Raw genomic sequence first — 16,174 nt, 5'->3', positions numbered from 1 at the left:
GTAGAAATTTATTTTCCCACAGTTCTGGAGGCTGGAAGTCCAAGATCAAGGTGTCAGCAGGTTTCGTTTCTCCCAAAGCCTCTTCTTGCCTTGCAGATGGCCATTTTCTTGCTGTGTCCCCATGGCCTTTTCTCTGTGCGTTCACACCCTTAGTGTTTCTCTCTAAATCCTTATCCCCCCGTCTTAAAAAGATACCAGTTAAATTAGATCAGGACCCATCCTAACAACCTCCTTTTAACTTAATTACCTCTTGCATGGCCCTATCTCCAAAGACAATAACTTTGAGATACTGACAGATCTTTAACACATAAATTTTTGCAGAACTTAATTCAGTCTGTAATATAAACCCATCACTAAAAAAAGGAAGAAAAGAATCATAAACCTTTGAGATGAAGAAAGCTGTGTCAACATTCCAGTTCTACTTTCTTGCTTTGTGATTTGAAGCTAACTATTTAAATCTACTGAGGCTTAGATTCTTATATATATGTGATGGGATACAAGCTATTAATATAGAAATTCCTTCCGACTTCCACCTGCCTCACAATAGCATCCTGTACTTGGCAAATTTCAAGTCTTTTCTTTTTTTTTTTTTATTATGTTATGTTAATCACCATACATTACATCATTAGTTTTTGACGTAGTGTTCCATGATTCATTGTTTGCGTATAACACCCAGTGCTCCATGCAGAACGTGCCCTCAAATCTCTTCTTACTGTGATACATGTACCCTCCTTTTGACCCAGCTGAGACTGTCTTTGCCAGACCAGCTACTGGATTTCTTGTCTATAAATCGGAATTTTGCAATACCTACTTTATAGGTTTGTTATGAAATTTAAATAACTTAATACAGGAAAAGCCCATACAACAATGCCTGGCAAAGAGAAAGCACTGCATATAAAAGACAGGAATTACTATCATGGCGATTAAATACTAGAGATCAGATAAAGGACATGTGCAAGAGCTTGGTGCATAGTACACTTATATGACAAAAGTTACTTTTCTGACTATGTTTACTCCAAGTGGCAGATACTGTTAGCTTTCTCTAATGTCTGTTCTTTCCTTCCTCCTTACTTGTAGAACTAGTTGCTTTTTAGCTGGACATGTAGTTGCCTTGAATGAAGACTACATTTTCCTACAGGAAGGAAAGCAGACTCGGTTCTGGACAATGGGACACGGAAGTAGTGGGTGTAATATCCAGGACCTGGGCTCCTGAGAATTCATCTTTAATATGGATGAGAGAGAAATAGAGCTTTATCTTTTTAAAACCACTGGCAAACAGTTGGATATACATACACATCTGGAACTCCAAGTTTTAAGGGAAAGACATGTGAATTTAAGAATCGTTAGCTTAAAGATGAGAGCTAAAGCTTAAGACTGACTAGGAAAAAACATTGCCAGAGAAATGGCCCACAGACTGAGCCTGGGGCACGAGAGTTAGGGCAGGCAGGAGTGGTTAAGTAATAGGTCACTCAGTGAGGACAAAGAAAAGACCGGTGGATTTGCAGCATCAGTGTTAGTGACCTTGAGGGGACAATTTCAGTGGGGCCATATGGACAGAAGTCCAATTTAAATGTTGAAGAGAGACTAAGAGGGTTAAAAAGCAAGACAAGAAAGACCACAGGCCACGTACCTAAGTTTTTAAGGGTTGGTGTTTTTGTTTTATTTTCTTTGGTTTGATTTTTCCCTCCTAACAGAGAGCAGTAAAAAGATGCAAAAGCAGGAGGACAAGAGAAGGGGAATCAAAGGAAAGGGATTTTATTTTGTTTTGTTTTGTTCCATGACAAATAATAGACCCATTGACACTTTAAAACACTCCATGCTGGGTCTTTCTTGTGGGCTTTTTCATATGTCTTCTCTGCCTGGAATAAACAATTGCACTCACACTTTTCTCCTGGCTACTCCTTTTGGCTACCAGGTCTTACACAAAGGTCTCAGCCCCTGCTGACTTCATCATCCCGTACTGGCATTCTGTGGTTACTAGTCTGTAAGTTCTGCTCCCTGCAAACCCTGTGAGTCCTATTTTTATCCTAAGTCTCACTGTATAGCAGGTGTCTATTGTGTGAAAGGGGGCAATATGATGGGAACAGCAATGACTTCTTGTAAAAGACATTGTGAGAGGTGGGTAAGCTAAATCATGAAAAGCACGTGGAACATTGCAGGTGCTGCGTATATCTGCACTTGTTGAGTTGGTACTTAAATTGAAGTCTACTACGGGCAGTTTTGTTTGTTTGTTTGTTTTGTGTTTTTAATTATCAAGCCATCATGGTTTTTTGCCTTTTACCATGTAGGATTATATTATTGTTTTTTGTGAATGAGATCTCTACCCCCTGACCTAGAATTTATGTGTTACCATCAACCTTTAATTTATGGTCTCAGTTTAAACATTTCATTTTTCTAGCAGGGGGAAATCTTTTCCTTTCTTCCCTTCTAGGTTCCTTGGCTTGTCTAATAATGAAATTGACATGAGACGGATTAACAGGAGAAGAACAAATTTTAATTTTGTAATATGGGAAACCCCCAAATATGAATCTCCTAGACAGATGAGGTTTCTGTGCCATCATGAGCCTAAGAGGACAGGAATAGGGGTCTGGGACTTTAAAAAGAGTAGGAAGATAATTCACAGGAAGATGGGAAGAGCAAATGTTTGGTAAACAAATGTTTGTCAGGTTGTGCAGAGACAATGGGACACAGAGAGGAATTTGAACAAACAGGCCTTACCAAGCCCCCCTACCACACTAAGCCCATAGTTTTTGTAGTTGCCTCTCTTCCTGAACTAGGGTAAAAGCAAAAACCTCCCCCTGACTCCCTTTGGCCCTGGACTGTCTTCAGTTCAAAGTAATGTTCACATCAAAGTGGCACACCCTGGGGCAGCCTGCTCCAAACCCCATCTATCTAATGCACCTACCTTTGACATGCTCTATGGATGAGAGCCATTTACATTTCTGATATTTACTTTTGCAATTCATTAGTGTTATCTTTGCAATTTTGGTGTTTTTATCTTTCTGCTGAGTTTAACCAAAATTCCTAAAAAATTATTTTTAAAAATGATCTCTGTGCAATATGTCTGGCCAAGGCAAAAAAAAATGAACCACCTGAAATTTAGCTATGTTGTTTCTATCATTAAGTATACATATACCTTTATGGAAGGCAGAATACCAACAGCCTTGTCACAAAAACCTGCCAGCAGCAGGTCGAAATAAATTGTGGTCTCTAGTGTTTACATTTTATATGAACGACTGACTTCTCACTATTTTCTCTGATTTTAGGCCTTGACCAATGGAATATTTCTATCCACTTCTGTAGGTTCCTTGCCCCCTACATCAACACCTGAGTTATGTACAAAACCATTTAGTCTTCTGTTAAAGTATATTGACTAGAAATAGACAATTCATTTAGATATAAAATTTATTTTTGTTAGCATAAAAATGGGAAGGCAAAAGAAAAAATTAATAAGCAGTATGTGTCATGGCATATTTCTCAGCTTAAGTCAGACTACCTTAATATTGCATTACAATATATTTTAGTAAAAAATTATCCCTTTAGTTTCTAACAGAAGGAAATACTAAGAACTATCTTAATAGAACTGTGCCTGAAATTTACCTAGCTTTTTTTTTTTTTTGTAAACAGACTATACAACTTCAAAGCAATTCAGTCCTTTAGAAATTGATAAACATTGCCCTTCTAGCAAAAGAAACTTAGATGCCATCACTTGTAAAACGGGTGTATCTATTGTTCAGTTATTAGATGATATCCATCAGTCACCAAATAAATTGGTCGCACTGGGGTGAATATTTGTTTTATCAGTGCAGTATTATTTAAGTGATATGTTTATTTTCAGTTTCCAGTGTGAAATGCAGCATCTAGGGACTGAATCATACCACACTAGAACAGTATTCTATCAGGAAGACTCTTAATCTCACCTGCCAAAGGAAACACCAGAATTTTCATTGAAACTTTCAGTGGGGACGCAACAGTCCAAATATCAGAGTATGCTCACTCCTGGGATTTTCAGAACTTTATATTAAAAAAACATATTTAGTTGAACTCATATTATAGAATGAGAACTACCTATAAGTTATTAAACTGTGAAGCATAATCACTAGGGAAATCGATAAGAAAAACTCTCATCTATTACTTTGCATTCTCTTTCTCATTAAAAAAATAGTGAAACTTAGCCTGGGGAGAAAGAAGTCTTTTCTTTCAGAGAGGCAGAGTTGTATGGTAGAAAAATAACATGAGGGTCAAATGGGCCTTTTAAAAAATATAAATTGTTTCATATTGAAGTAGTTGCTTAACCATTTTCTCATTTCCTCATCAACAAAAAGGTAGTATATATATATTTCTAATTATTCAAAGTCTGCTATAAAACCTCAGTGAGATAATATGTAAATGGCTTTGCATACACCCTGTCATATAGTTGTCCATCAAAAAAGTACTTCTTTCCATTGTAGCTCTGGGTCCCTCTTTTCTTCCTCACCCAATTTCTACAGATTATTTTCTGTGTTTCATTTTTGTCCACTGTTAGACTGAGCTATAATATCACTTTTTTTGAGTAGTTTTAATTTCAAGGAACAGAGACATTTTTATGCCTTCAACATAAAATATATATGTATATATACACATATATGTATTTGTTGTTGCTTTTTTGTTTGTTTCAAAGAAATATGTTCAAGTAAGACAAAAGACTGGTACCTCACTGGAATGAGGATGTCCTAACTAGACATTATGGAAGAAATAGCAACAAGTATATTCTGGTTTCAGGAGACTGGAGTATAGTTCAGGAAATGGGTCACTCAGGCCTGACATGGTTTTGGGCACTGGGTTCTATCTTTGGCCATCAGCAGACACTGTTTGTTAATCTGTGTACTAGTAATCTCACCATAATGTTGACTCAGATTCAACCAATTCCTGTTTCTATTTCTCCTATCGCTGCAAATCAGCCATATCCCCTCTATGATAATAGTCTTTCAAAAGTCACTTATTCATAGCTTCTGCTTACTCATGGCTGTTTTTGCCTCTTGGCATCTGCAGATTAGCATTGCTGTTTATGCTTCTACCTCAATTACTAACTAATTGAGTCTCTTTGCATCTCAAATTCAAATTACTGTGTTAGATCCAGTTAGTCACAATTAACCTTATTGAAAAAGCCATCTCACTTTAGGATTTTCCATGGGACACTACCTAGAATATAAATTGGGTGCTTTGGAGTCAAATATCTCATTTTATGCAATCATCTCCTTCCATGAATGTGGGCCATGTGACAAAAGTCATGACCAAATATATTTAAAACTAGACCACTTCCTTCTTCAGGGGCTGTGAATTTGGTAGTTTCTCTCAGAATCGATAGCTTATTCTTAAGTTTAGTTTATTCATTTGAAATACAGAAAAATTTCAGTGTATATATTTATATTTCCTTAAAGTTTCACTATTTATTAACAATATTACAAATAATCTGAAAGATACCACTTGCTAGTTACTATATAGTAGACTATAAGTGCTTCAAAGTAAGGGCTATCAAATGACCCTAAGAAAATTCAATAAATGTGGTCTGTTTTGTGTTTCTTAGTGTCTATAATTCACTCTTCTTTGCCACATAAATTTACGATAAAATTTAAGTTCTATTTTTTTGCTGTAAGTGTAACTTCTATATTGACTGTAAGCTTTAGTGTTTGTCTCCTGCAAGCAAGTATTAACTCCACAGAGCTGAGATGTAATCCCTAATATTTAGTGCTTTGTTTCCAGTACTTAGAACAAGGCTTGGCACATATTAGGTCTTCATTAGGTATTGTTGGAATAAAGGGAGACACATACACACATCACTTCTTTAAAGCAAGTAAACATCTTCTCAGTCTCTAACTGCTCATAACATCAGTTTCCAGTCATTGTATATCCATTGCCTTAAAGATTAAACCTGTATATCACAAAACGTTGATGAGGCTAGCTAAGCAAGCACATATTAATTTGATCAGCTTTATAAATTTGTTAAGCATGTAACATATGCATGCTTATCTTTCAAGTACTACACACTCTCCTGCTTTAGAAGCTACAATATCTAATCATTTATGAATTCTTCTGATGTTCTCTACCTGGTGCTACTCTTTGGAGAAGTTCAATAAAATCTGTAATATTTGACCCTAACTATAGGAGAAGTAGTCTTATGGAACATCAGCAAAAAAATACCCAGTTGTATATATACCAACACCTCTAATGCAAAACAAAGCAAACATAAAAGAGGGAACTGAAATGTATTTCAGAAAGAAAAAGAGGTGAAAACTTTGCTGCACATTAAAGTATTATGTCACTCAATGGTAAAATGTCTTATGTTTCCAAATTTTTAAATCATATACCAACCATATATGTTATCTTAACTGCAGCAGCAAAACTTTCCATCTGGGTACCTCCTCTAGGGTAAGAGCACAGAAAAATGACTGAGAAGATAGATTCTAGAGGCAGGGGGCTTTGTAGGAGGCCCAAATCCAACTCTTTCAAGCTGTGTGATTAATCTTCCTGAGCCCCAAAATGGACTCACCTCTTTCCCCACATCCTGCTTCAGAGATGTAATAGAAATCATGAAGTTAAAACTACCTACCAGACTTCTCCCTTTGGGTGTCCCATAAGTATTTCATTTCTCCTTCTAAATAACCTACATTTTAAGTAATACTGAACAAAAGCAATTACATGAATCTTTTTTAGGTCAAAGATCAGGCAGAAACCCTTAACTTTACAGGAAACTGATTAATTAATGGGTTGTCACCTGTATTTTTGTTTTAAGGTAACAAGTCAGAAGTTCATTATAGCATGAGACAGACATCATTCAAAAATTTTTGTTGGGTTATTTTTGTTTGTTTGTTTTATTTTTTTTGCATTTTTAAAAATTTTATTATGCTATGTTAATCACCATACATTACATCATTAGTTTTTGATGTAGTGTTCCATGATTCATTGTTTGCGTATAACACCCAGTGCTCCATGCAGAACGTGCCCTCTTTAATACCCATCACCAGGCTAACCCATCCCGCCACCCCCCTCCCCTCTAGAACAGTCAGTTTGTTTCTCAGAGTCCATAGTCTCTCATGGTTCGTGTTGGGTTGTTTTTAATGTTCCTTTATTCTGTATTCAGGATACAGAATATCAGATGATAGGATATTACTTGTGGGCATTGTTTTCTCAACTAATGGTAGACCTTTCCTATTTCTGGGAAGTGAGGTTGCCCACTATTTTATGATGGTAGACAGAAAGAGGCTTACCCAGAGAGAGCTCCATAGTCATAATCTAGTCATTGTGTTTCTCCTTGAGAAGGTGGCATTCCTCCCTCTTTTACACCTAAGATGACTTAGAATATAATAATATTAAATTATACCAGTTTCTTTCACAGGGATACGAAAACTAACCAACATATAATATTTCTCATGATATAACACAAGATATAAGTACTATATCATGTATCATGCTTTCTGACTCTTCTACTTGGAAATTCTATAAATTGTCTGTTGGGAATGGAATTGCCCAATCATGTGGCCTCATCCTCTCTGGTTGCAATTTATTAAATTCATGTATTCCTATAAGAAGGAAGTGTTGCTATATCACAAATTACCAAGGTCTTGGGTGCCTGAGCAAGAATGTCTGGGCTCCTCTGTCTTGTTTGTGACTTTGTACATGCTGCTGGCCCTTCCTGCTCCCATTCTTCATCTGGTTACTTCCTCATCACGGATAAGTATCTTTCTCATACATTTACTTTTATTTTTCTACATCTCTTCTTGATATTTAGCACCATGGACTGCACTTTGTAAGCCCTCGAGGAAAGGCATCAATCTTAGTAAGGGCTTGTCACATGGTAAATACTCAAATATTTGCCTGAGTGAATAAATTTTTTTAAAGATTTTATTTATTTACTTATCAGAGAGAGAGAGAGAGCACAAGCAGGGGGAGCAGCAGAGGGAGAGGGAGAAGCAGGCTCCCTGCCGAGCAGGGACCCCGATGGATCACAACCCAAGCCAAAGGCAGATGCCCAGCTGACTGAGCCACCCAGGCATCCCAACTGAGTGACTAAATTGATGGTATTTTACTTTATCATTTGGCAGACACATGGCAAAATATAATGTGATCAGTGATGGGGAGAGGGAACTGAACCAACGATAGCACTGTGTAGAAAATGATATCTAGTGACAAAATTTTGGATAAGAAATTCATAACTTAAATGAAAATTGATATAGATTGCCCCTTCTTTCAGCAGCCATGGAGACGTCAGCTTTCCTGGAGGAGAGAACAACCTGGGGTGAAGGGAATAGAATAGGCTAAAGAAGGTTCTCTTTCTTCTGGCTCATTAAGCCCATTACAAATAAAGTGTTAAACTGAGCTGTAAAGAGATTATAGTCCCTTGCTTCCCATGTAATCAGTTCATTTTCTCCATAAAGTAAATTGCAAGAGGGACATGATCCCTTAGAATGATACTGAAAGTTTTCTCCCAAAGTCTCTCCAATGACACAGGCCTCATATTATTTTTATAGACAGGTGTCTTCTAAATTAAAATCTTAGAAAAATAAGTTGAATATAAATATACAGGTTTCACCCACTATCCAAAAAAGAGCTTTCTTAAGAAAGCTTTCATAAGCTGAAATTGTGCAAAGTGAAGAGAAGCAATCACTATTAATTAATATGGAAAAATTTTAACATTCCCAGACCCCAAAAGTAATCTCTCTTAGGCTTTTCTGGTACCTTAGGACACATCTTGCTAATGAATGCATAAAATGAATTGAGACGAAGCACAGATGCTCACACACACACTTCAAAGTTGTGGGGCCCTGATGCTGAGTTGCTGAATGGGGAGCTCCTTCCTGGGGAAGGAGCTTGGTGGGGCCAATCCTGCAGCTCCCACAGACACTACCTCTATAACATCTCACTGCAAAACGAACGCTGAACACCATTCTCACTGTTTTGTTTTATTTTGTTTTTTGGCAAAAGCTAAAATCTTCTTTGGATTTCTTTCAGTTAGTGAAAACAAGTACGCATGTAGGTCTTTAATGAAAGCAAAGTGGCATAAGGTGAATTTTAAAAAAACCGGGGATGCCTGTACTCCCTTTAATCCTACCGATCAGAGTCTTTTACTACAGCCTTTTAATGGAAACAACCAAGTTGGAAAGAAACTTAGCCTTTCTTCATTTTCTCCTTTGCTGTCATAGTTGGAAGTATCGATGGTACAATCAAAGTATCCGAAGTGTGAATTTCTCCAAAGGCAAAAAATAGCTATTATAAATAAGCAACTTGTGCAAATTTTAATGTTGATCCATTTGAAGTACATTAGAGCTAAAGGGATACCTGAGTATTATGCTAAGTACTTAGCATATTCATTGCGTGAATAAATAAATTAATTAATTAATATAGCTTTATATTTCTTTAGTACATGGCTTGAGGATTTTTTTTTTTAAGATTTTATTTATTTATTTATTTGACAGAGAGAGAGAGTTAGCAAGAGCAGGAACACAAGCCTGGGGAGTGGGAGAGGGAAAAGCAGGCTTCCGGCCGAGCAGAGAGATCGATGCGGGGCTGGATCCCAGGACCCTGGGATCATGACCTGAGCCGAAGGCAGACGCTTAACCGACTGAGCCACCCAGGCGCCCCTGGCTTGAGGATTTTAATTGTAAATACAAATTAACACTATGGTCCAAAAATATTAAAGTTCATTGTCAACAGTTAAGTTTTGGAAAAATATTCTTTTTGATGTTGGACTTTCTTACCAAGATATCATGTCCTTTACATTTCAAAGGATGTTACATCAAAAAAATACTGCATTCGCTGCCCTTTTAGTTTCTTAGAATCACAAGTTTGGCTTAAATTTTCATTAGTCTTTTTTGTTTCCAAGCTCTTCCGTTTTGCTGAAACATTAATTATGGATCACTTTACTATCCCTCCTATTAGGTTTCTATTGTGCAAAGATAGAACATGGTACACTTACTTTGATCTCCCTTGCAAAAATGTCACTGATACTAAATTCTCTAAATATCATTGAATTTATGAAATGTGCAAGAAAAATTGAAGATTCATGATGACAGCTCTTAAAAGTTTTCCAAATTTCTCTGTATAGAAATATCCCTGATAATAAATTAAGAAGTAATGATAGAATTGGGATATCACCAGTTTGCAACCTCTAATTAAATAGTGGATCTAGGAAATGAATATATTAACGCCTGCTAACGTAAAAAAAAAAAAAAAAAAGGAAGTCAACAGCATAATAATTGTCTCCTGACAGAAAAACACAATACCACTTATGTCAAGAGTAGTTACTCTTGATAAAAATATCAAAACTATATCTCATGAAGTCCCTGTATCCAACCTCCAATTTATAGGAAATGGAATGGAATATATATTGGACAACACCACATATATACAATTAGCAAAATCTAGCATGTGGCAAACTCTAAGGAAAAATGATCTTGTGTCTTCAACAAATAGTAAAAGAAAAAAATACAGAGAAAAGGAGGACAACATGTGAGAATTGGGACACATAACCAATTTTAAACTATTAAAAGTTGAAATTATGAAACAGTTGGAAAAACGTGAACACCAACAGGTTATTCAATAATTTTGAGAATTTATTATTCATTTTGGTGGCATAATAATGGTACTTCAGTGAATTTTTAAAAGTCATTACATTTTAGAAGTAACTAAAATATTTATGAATTAAATTATATGATGATTGGAATTTGATTCAAAAGGATCCAGGCAGAGGAAGGAATGGAAAATTTGTAATGTTCTATGAAACCACAGGCCACCCACACCAGGGGCCAGCCCTTACCATTCCACACTGGCCAAGACATTAAAATGTCAGACCTATCCCTTCTGACACTTAGGTTCCATGGTAGGAAGAGAGCGGTAAACATATTTTTATTTCCTTCACTGATCTGAATTATGCAACCACTACCTACCTCTGTTGTCTCTTTAAAAGGCAGAAATGGCTAAGACCAAGTTCAGTTTTACATGACTTTTTTGGTGGGTTCCTCTCCATGACCATTACTTTTTATATGACATGTGTATATTGCTTGAAGGACATAGTATTTTGGGATAAGATTGAAGGCAAGAAAATTCTCTCAGCATTTAGATTGAAACAATTACTATGTAAAGTGCATGCTTTGAATATATCAGCAACTTTTCTAGTGAGGCAATTTTGCATTTTAATTATGTATTTTTATCTTAATTTGAAAGAAGATGTAAGGGTATCATTCATAAAAAAAAATGTCCCTTTAGGTCATTAATGGAAATTTTCTCTAAATTAGAATTGCATATTTTAATTCTATTCCTGACTAAAGTTCATATATCATCCACTTATTGCCTGACAGAAAATCATTCTCCTCTTCCTTGACTGGTTGGCAGACCATTAGAATTTTATGTGTTCACTGTAGAGTCCAGGATAAAAAGTTAGTGAGGGTTAGTGAATTTCAGGAGTTTAGTGAGATTCTTTGATGGAGTTTTTGTAATATAAGATCAAGGCGATTTCATATCTAGGATGTTCTTCAAGAGAAAACTACATAATGTTATCACAATCCACTGCGGTTAGTTAGGTCAAAATGTGAGTTTTTGCTTTCAGTCACTGCAGACCATCTTCCCCCAAACTCCATCCCACCAATTATATCAGCTCCCTCACATTTAATGATGGGAGGCTCTGGAAAGCAGGTCTGTTCCAAAAGACGAGAAAGTATTAAACATAAATACTAACTTCCCATGTGGAAAGAGCCCTAACTATATGCCACGCATCCTTTTCCTGTTAAGCCTGGAAGCTTACTTTAGTAGGACCAACTCCTCCACAAGCACGAAGTAGTTACTGCATGAAAGGACTGTGTACCATAACAGAGCCTCTCCTCCTGGACTCTCCACACCTAAACGCAGTTTCTATGTATTTCCCGTCACTAAGTGATTACCCCATTCAGTGTCCTTGCCATACATCCTTTGTTTCCGCAAACGTATTTCCAGTATCGTCTTGATTTCTCCTGCTTACAATCATTTCTCCCAGTTTTTGACAAAGAAAACAATGAGACTCTTTCTAGTGTGGTGGGGGGTAACCGTGGCATTGGTGCCAGACTGGCTTCAATTTAAGTCTTATCTCTGAAATTTACTGAGACTGTGGCCTTGAACATATAACTTACCTTCAGTAAAGCTTAATCCCCTCACCTGCAAAACTGGATATATTTCTTACAGAGTTATTTAAATGAGATAATGTTCACAGGACACGAATCACAGTGTCCTATATTATAAGCAATCAAACTTGGCAGCTGATTGTTATCAAGAGAAATTAAACAGCATAGCTTGCTGAAGGTTCACAGTTAATCAGTGGTGTTGAAACCCAAGACTGTAGACCCCGGCAGCATACTGAAGCCTCCACGTTCAAGAACAGCCCAAATTAACCACTGTTGGGAGACTGGCTGCCAGTCCATATCACATAGCAGATGAGTCTTTCCACTCATTTAGTCACTAAGCAGCTATTTGGTGACGAGGAATATTTAAATCTGGATCTTCTGACCCCTAGACAATTACACAGGCTCTTTCTTGACCAAATAAATGGCCTTAACCATTAGCTTCTCCTGCAAAGCCTTGAAAAGAACAATGCTGAAATCTACACATTAAAATAGAATATATGAAACAAAACAAACAAAAAACAAGAACAACTGTTGCTTTCTCTATTCTTAGGAGAGAATATTTAGGTCCCTGGCATTTCTGTTAATTCACAATGTAAGCTTATCAGGGAAGACCATCTCTTCAACAAGGAGACCTATAATTTAGGGAAAATATTCAATTCAGGGATACATATTAGGGAGTGTGATTTTAGCCCTATGTTGAACCATTTCTTCCAATCAGGCTCCTTTGTTTTATTTATTTATTTATTTATTTATTTATTTATTTATTTATTTATTTATTTATTTATTTTTAAGATTTTATTTATTTGCGAGAGAGAGAATGAGAGACAGAGAGCATGAGAGGGAGGAGGGTCAGAGGGAGAAGCAGACCCCCTGCCGAGCAGGGAGCCCGATGCGGGACTCGATCCCGGGACTCCAGGATCATGACCTGAGCCGAAGGCAGTCGCTTAACCAACTGAGCCACCCAGGCGCCCTATTTATTTATTTATTAAACAAGCTCTGGTTTGTTTTATTAAGGAAAAATTCTGTGTGATTTACTTCTCACATGCTTCTAATGGTATCAGAATCACCTGGATCAATGATAGCCAGTGTGCGTACTCTGTAGCATTTCCCACATGCTGTGCCCAATTCAGTATTATTGCCAGTGTAGTGATGGGCACCAGTTTTGGCCAACATGCCGTAACATTCTTTTTCAGATTTCCTCAAGGTTGGGCAGTTGTTGGTGAGGATGACCAGTTTCGCTTTGCCATGTCTGATCACTTCCAGAGTCTGCTTGTACCCCAGCAGGTACTTTCCACTTTTCATGACGAGCTGGAGCCTGGAGTTGATCGACTCCAGTGACTTTTTTTGTCTTCTTTGCACCACCATCTTCCTGCCTTAAGTATGGGATGGCCCCATCCAGGAACAGCTGCCAAAATGGCTGGGTGAGAAAAAGGTCCTTTGTTTTCTTTCTTAATTGTTGACTTGCAAATACTAACATCCACCAATAGACCACACATGTAATAGAATAAACTGGGCATACAATATGGCTGTATTTCTCAAACCAGTATATGACTCTCTTGTTCTCTTCCTTCTGCTATGGCAGGGCGAGACCCAGATAATGGAGGTTGCTTCCCCTTGTGTCCCAGAGGGACTACATCATGGATGGTGATCCCCTGGGTGCTGTCTCATGCATGGGTCGTCGGCTGGCACATGTGGTCAACTGTGTACATGTTATATTTTAGAACATGTTATATTTTAGAACCGTATATATATTATATTTAGAATAAGGAGAGAATGTTAGATTTTATGTTATGCATTAGTATATTAAGATAATTTTATTAGAAAAAATACATCAGATAATTTCACACATCTGCTTAACATTCTCTACATGCTTTCACTTAGAATTTAGAACAAAGTCAAAACTCCTTAAAACAGAGTGTGTTCACTATTTTGAAGTTTAAAAAAAAATGCTTTTCACCAAGTACTTTCAGATTTTCTTCTTCCTGCCACATAGTGGATTTGCATTTCTCTGGCCTCATTGTAGATATACCCACCTATGTGACTTGCTTTTGCAAATGAAATGTAAGCAGAAAGAAATGCCCCACTTTAGAGGAAAACTTCTAGTAGTGTTTGGTTCACTATATTCCCTTCCTATTGCTATGGTAACTGTCATGAAGCATGAACAGAAAAGAAGCTTCTCTCAGCCTGAACCCTTGAGTGACTATACTGAACAAAGACCCCTGTTGGCTTACATTGAGCAAGAAATAAAGTTGTGTGCGTGAGTGTGTGTGTGTAGCTACCAAGATTTGGGGGTTTCTTTGCCAGAGCTTAACCTAGCTCATTTTGACTAGTCTAGAAATTGGTACTTAGAAGTTCAGTGCTACAGAACAAAAGCTTAAAACCTCAATTGGTTTAGTAGTCACTTGGTCACAGGAAACTGTTATCAAAGTCTGGAAAGATAGTGTTCTACGTCCCATAGAGGCAAAACATTTGGTAAGCTCCATTACCTGAGGAAGCTTAGAAGCAGATATTATGTTACAACTCTAAGGGAAGAGATTGGAAAATAGAAAGCTTGTACTGTATTGGTTTCTTTTTTTACAAAAAAAGATGAGCACAGAAAAAAAATGGCTAGTTTTTAGGGAATTGAAAGAATCTATGAATTGAGGGAATATAGGACTTGAAGAGGAAACCTTGCTCCTGTTGATAAGAATAAACAATGTATATGCATGAAAAAACAAAACTACTGCCAAAGGGAGAGGGAGATGGAGAGGAAAAGATAGAGAAATAGAGACAGACCAAGAAAGAGGTGTTGTTGGAGTAAATTTGTTTTAAAATAAATAAGCTATATTCAGTGGGAACCTGAGATCAAATTGTTTCATACCCCAGAAACATGTTCTTATTTTATACCAAATCTCTATATCCTCTTCTTTCTTTAACCGCACATCATTTGGGAAGGAAAAATCAATGATGTAGTTGCTGCTTTCTGAAATTATATGTCTTAGACTCATGGATTCTTTGGGTCATTGCTTTTCTTCACTAATGGAAAATATAATGAAAACTGCATAATGGAAAGAACAATTCCAATGAAAGCATGTTAAACCGGTGCAGAATTTTAAACTCAAAATGTGAGCTATGGAATAAGTATCTAATATAAGTTGTCTTCTCTGTAAAAGTAAGAATTTCTTCATATGAATACCACTGGCTTTAATTTTTTTTTTTCTGAGTTTAGACTCTTCTTTCTTTATATCAGAAGCTTTATTTTAATCTTAAGTGAAGAGAGCATCCCTAATGACTCTAAAGCTGGAGCATAGAAATTAAAAAGACTTGGTGTGTCGACAGACTAGCAGTCCTAAAAAGTGCACCCCTGAAGAATTACCAATTAAGCATTGTGTACATGCATTACTTCCTGATGGAAACTGAGAAATGAGTAAGCATATTAGTCAGAGTTTTAGTTAGACTATATGGACATAGAAATGGCATAAATATTGAATAAAAAATTATTAAAAAGTAACACCTCAGGGCATGTTTAGGAACACAAATACAGGAAATGCATGATGTGCCTGTTTCTTCCAAATGAAGAAAATCACTAGTATTTCCAGCCCCGCTAAGGAATTTCCTCTATATCTCCTCACTCACCCCATAAAACAACAACAGCAACAAATACAACAAAACAAAAAAAGACCTTGAGTAATTCATTAGTCACATTAACACATATAAAACACAAAATTACTGAGGCTAAATTCAGAGGCAGTTAGCCAGACAGCATAGTGCTCAGAAAGTAGACACAAAAAGTTGAAAGGTCATGAGTACAGAGAAAGAAGTCTTCCCAAAGAAATAAGAAGCTAGAGGAGGCATTTTTCAATTACAGCTATGAAAGTCTGAGAATTTCTTACAAATTTTAAAATGCATTCTGGAAGTAGACAGATTCCCAACACATATAAAATTAGTGAAAAGTATTTTAAGATACTGGAGAGGTTAACAAAGTGTGTAAGTTATATATTGCTGCACAAAAAATTACCCTAAATTTAGCAGCTTAAAGCAACATTTATTATGGCAATTTCTGTGGG

At 36.7% G+C, this 16,174-nt stretch overlaps 1 protein-coding gene across 1 annotated transcript; it reads right to left on the bottom strand.

Moving 5' to 3' along the window:
- Window positions 1–13,166: 13,166 nt before the first annotated feature.
- Window positions 13,167–13,493, bottom strand: LOC123838202 (large ribosomal subunit protein eL30-like). Its single transcript, XM_045867280.1, has one exon. It carries the CDS (start codon window positions 13,491–13,493, stop codon window positions 13,167–13,169), a length of 327 nt encoding a protein of 108 aa, XP_045723236.1.
- Between the last annotated feature and the right edge of the window lie 2,681 nt (window positions 13,494–16,174).

The sequence above is a fragment of the Mirounga angustirostris genome, unplaced genomic scaffold (genome assembly GCF_029215605.1).
Source record: "Mirounga angustirostris isolate CCGP_5_RB_7025 unplaced genomic scaffold, mMirAng1.0.hap1 SCAF_5, whole genome shotgun sequence".
Classification (NCBI taxonomy): domain Eukaryota; kingdom Metazoa; phylum Chordata; class Mammalia; order Carnivora; family Phocidae; genus Mirounga; species Mirounga angustirostris.
Note: the sequence above shows the minus strand (reverse complement) of the source record. Positions and strands in the feature narration are given on the sequence as shown.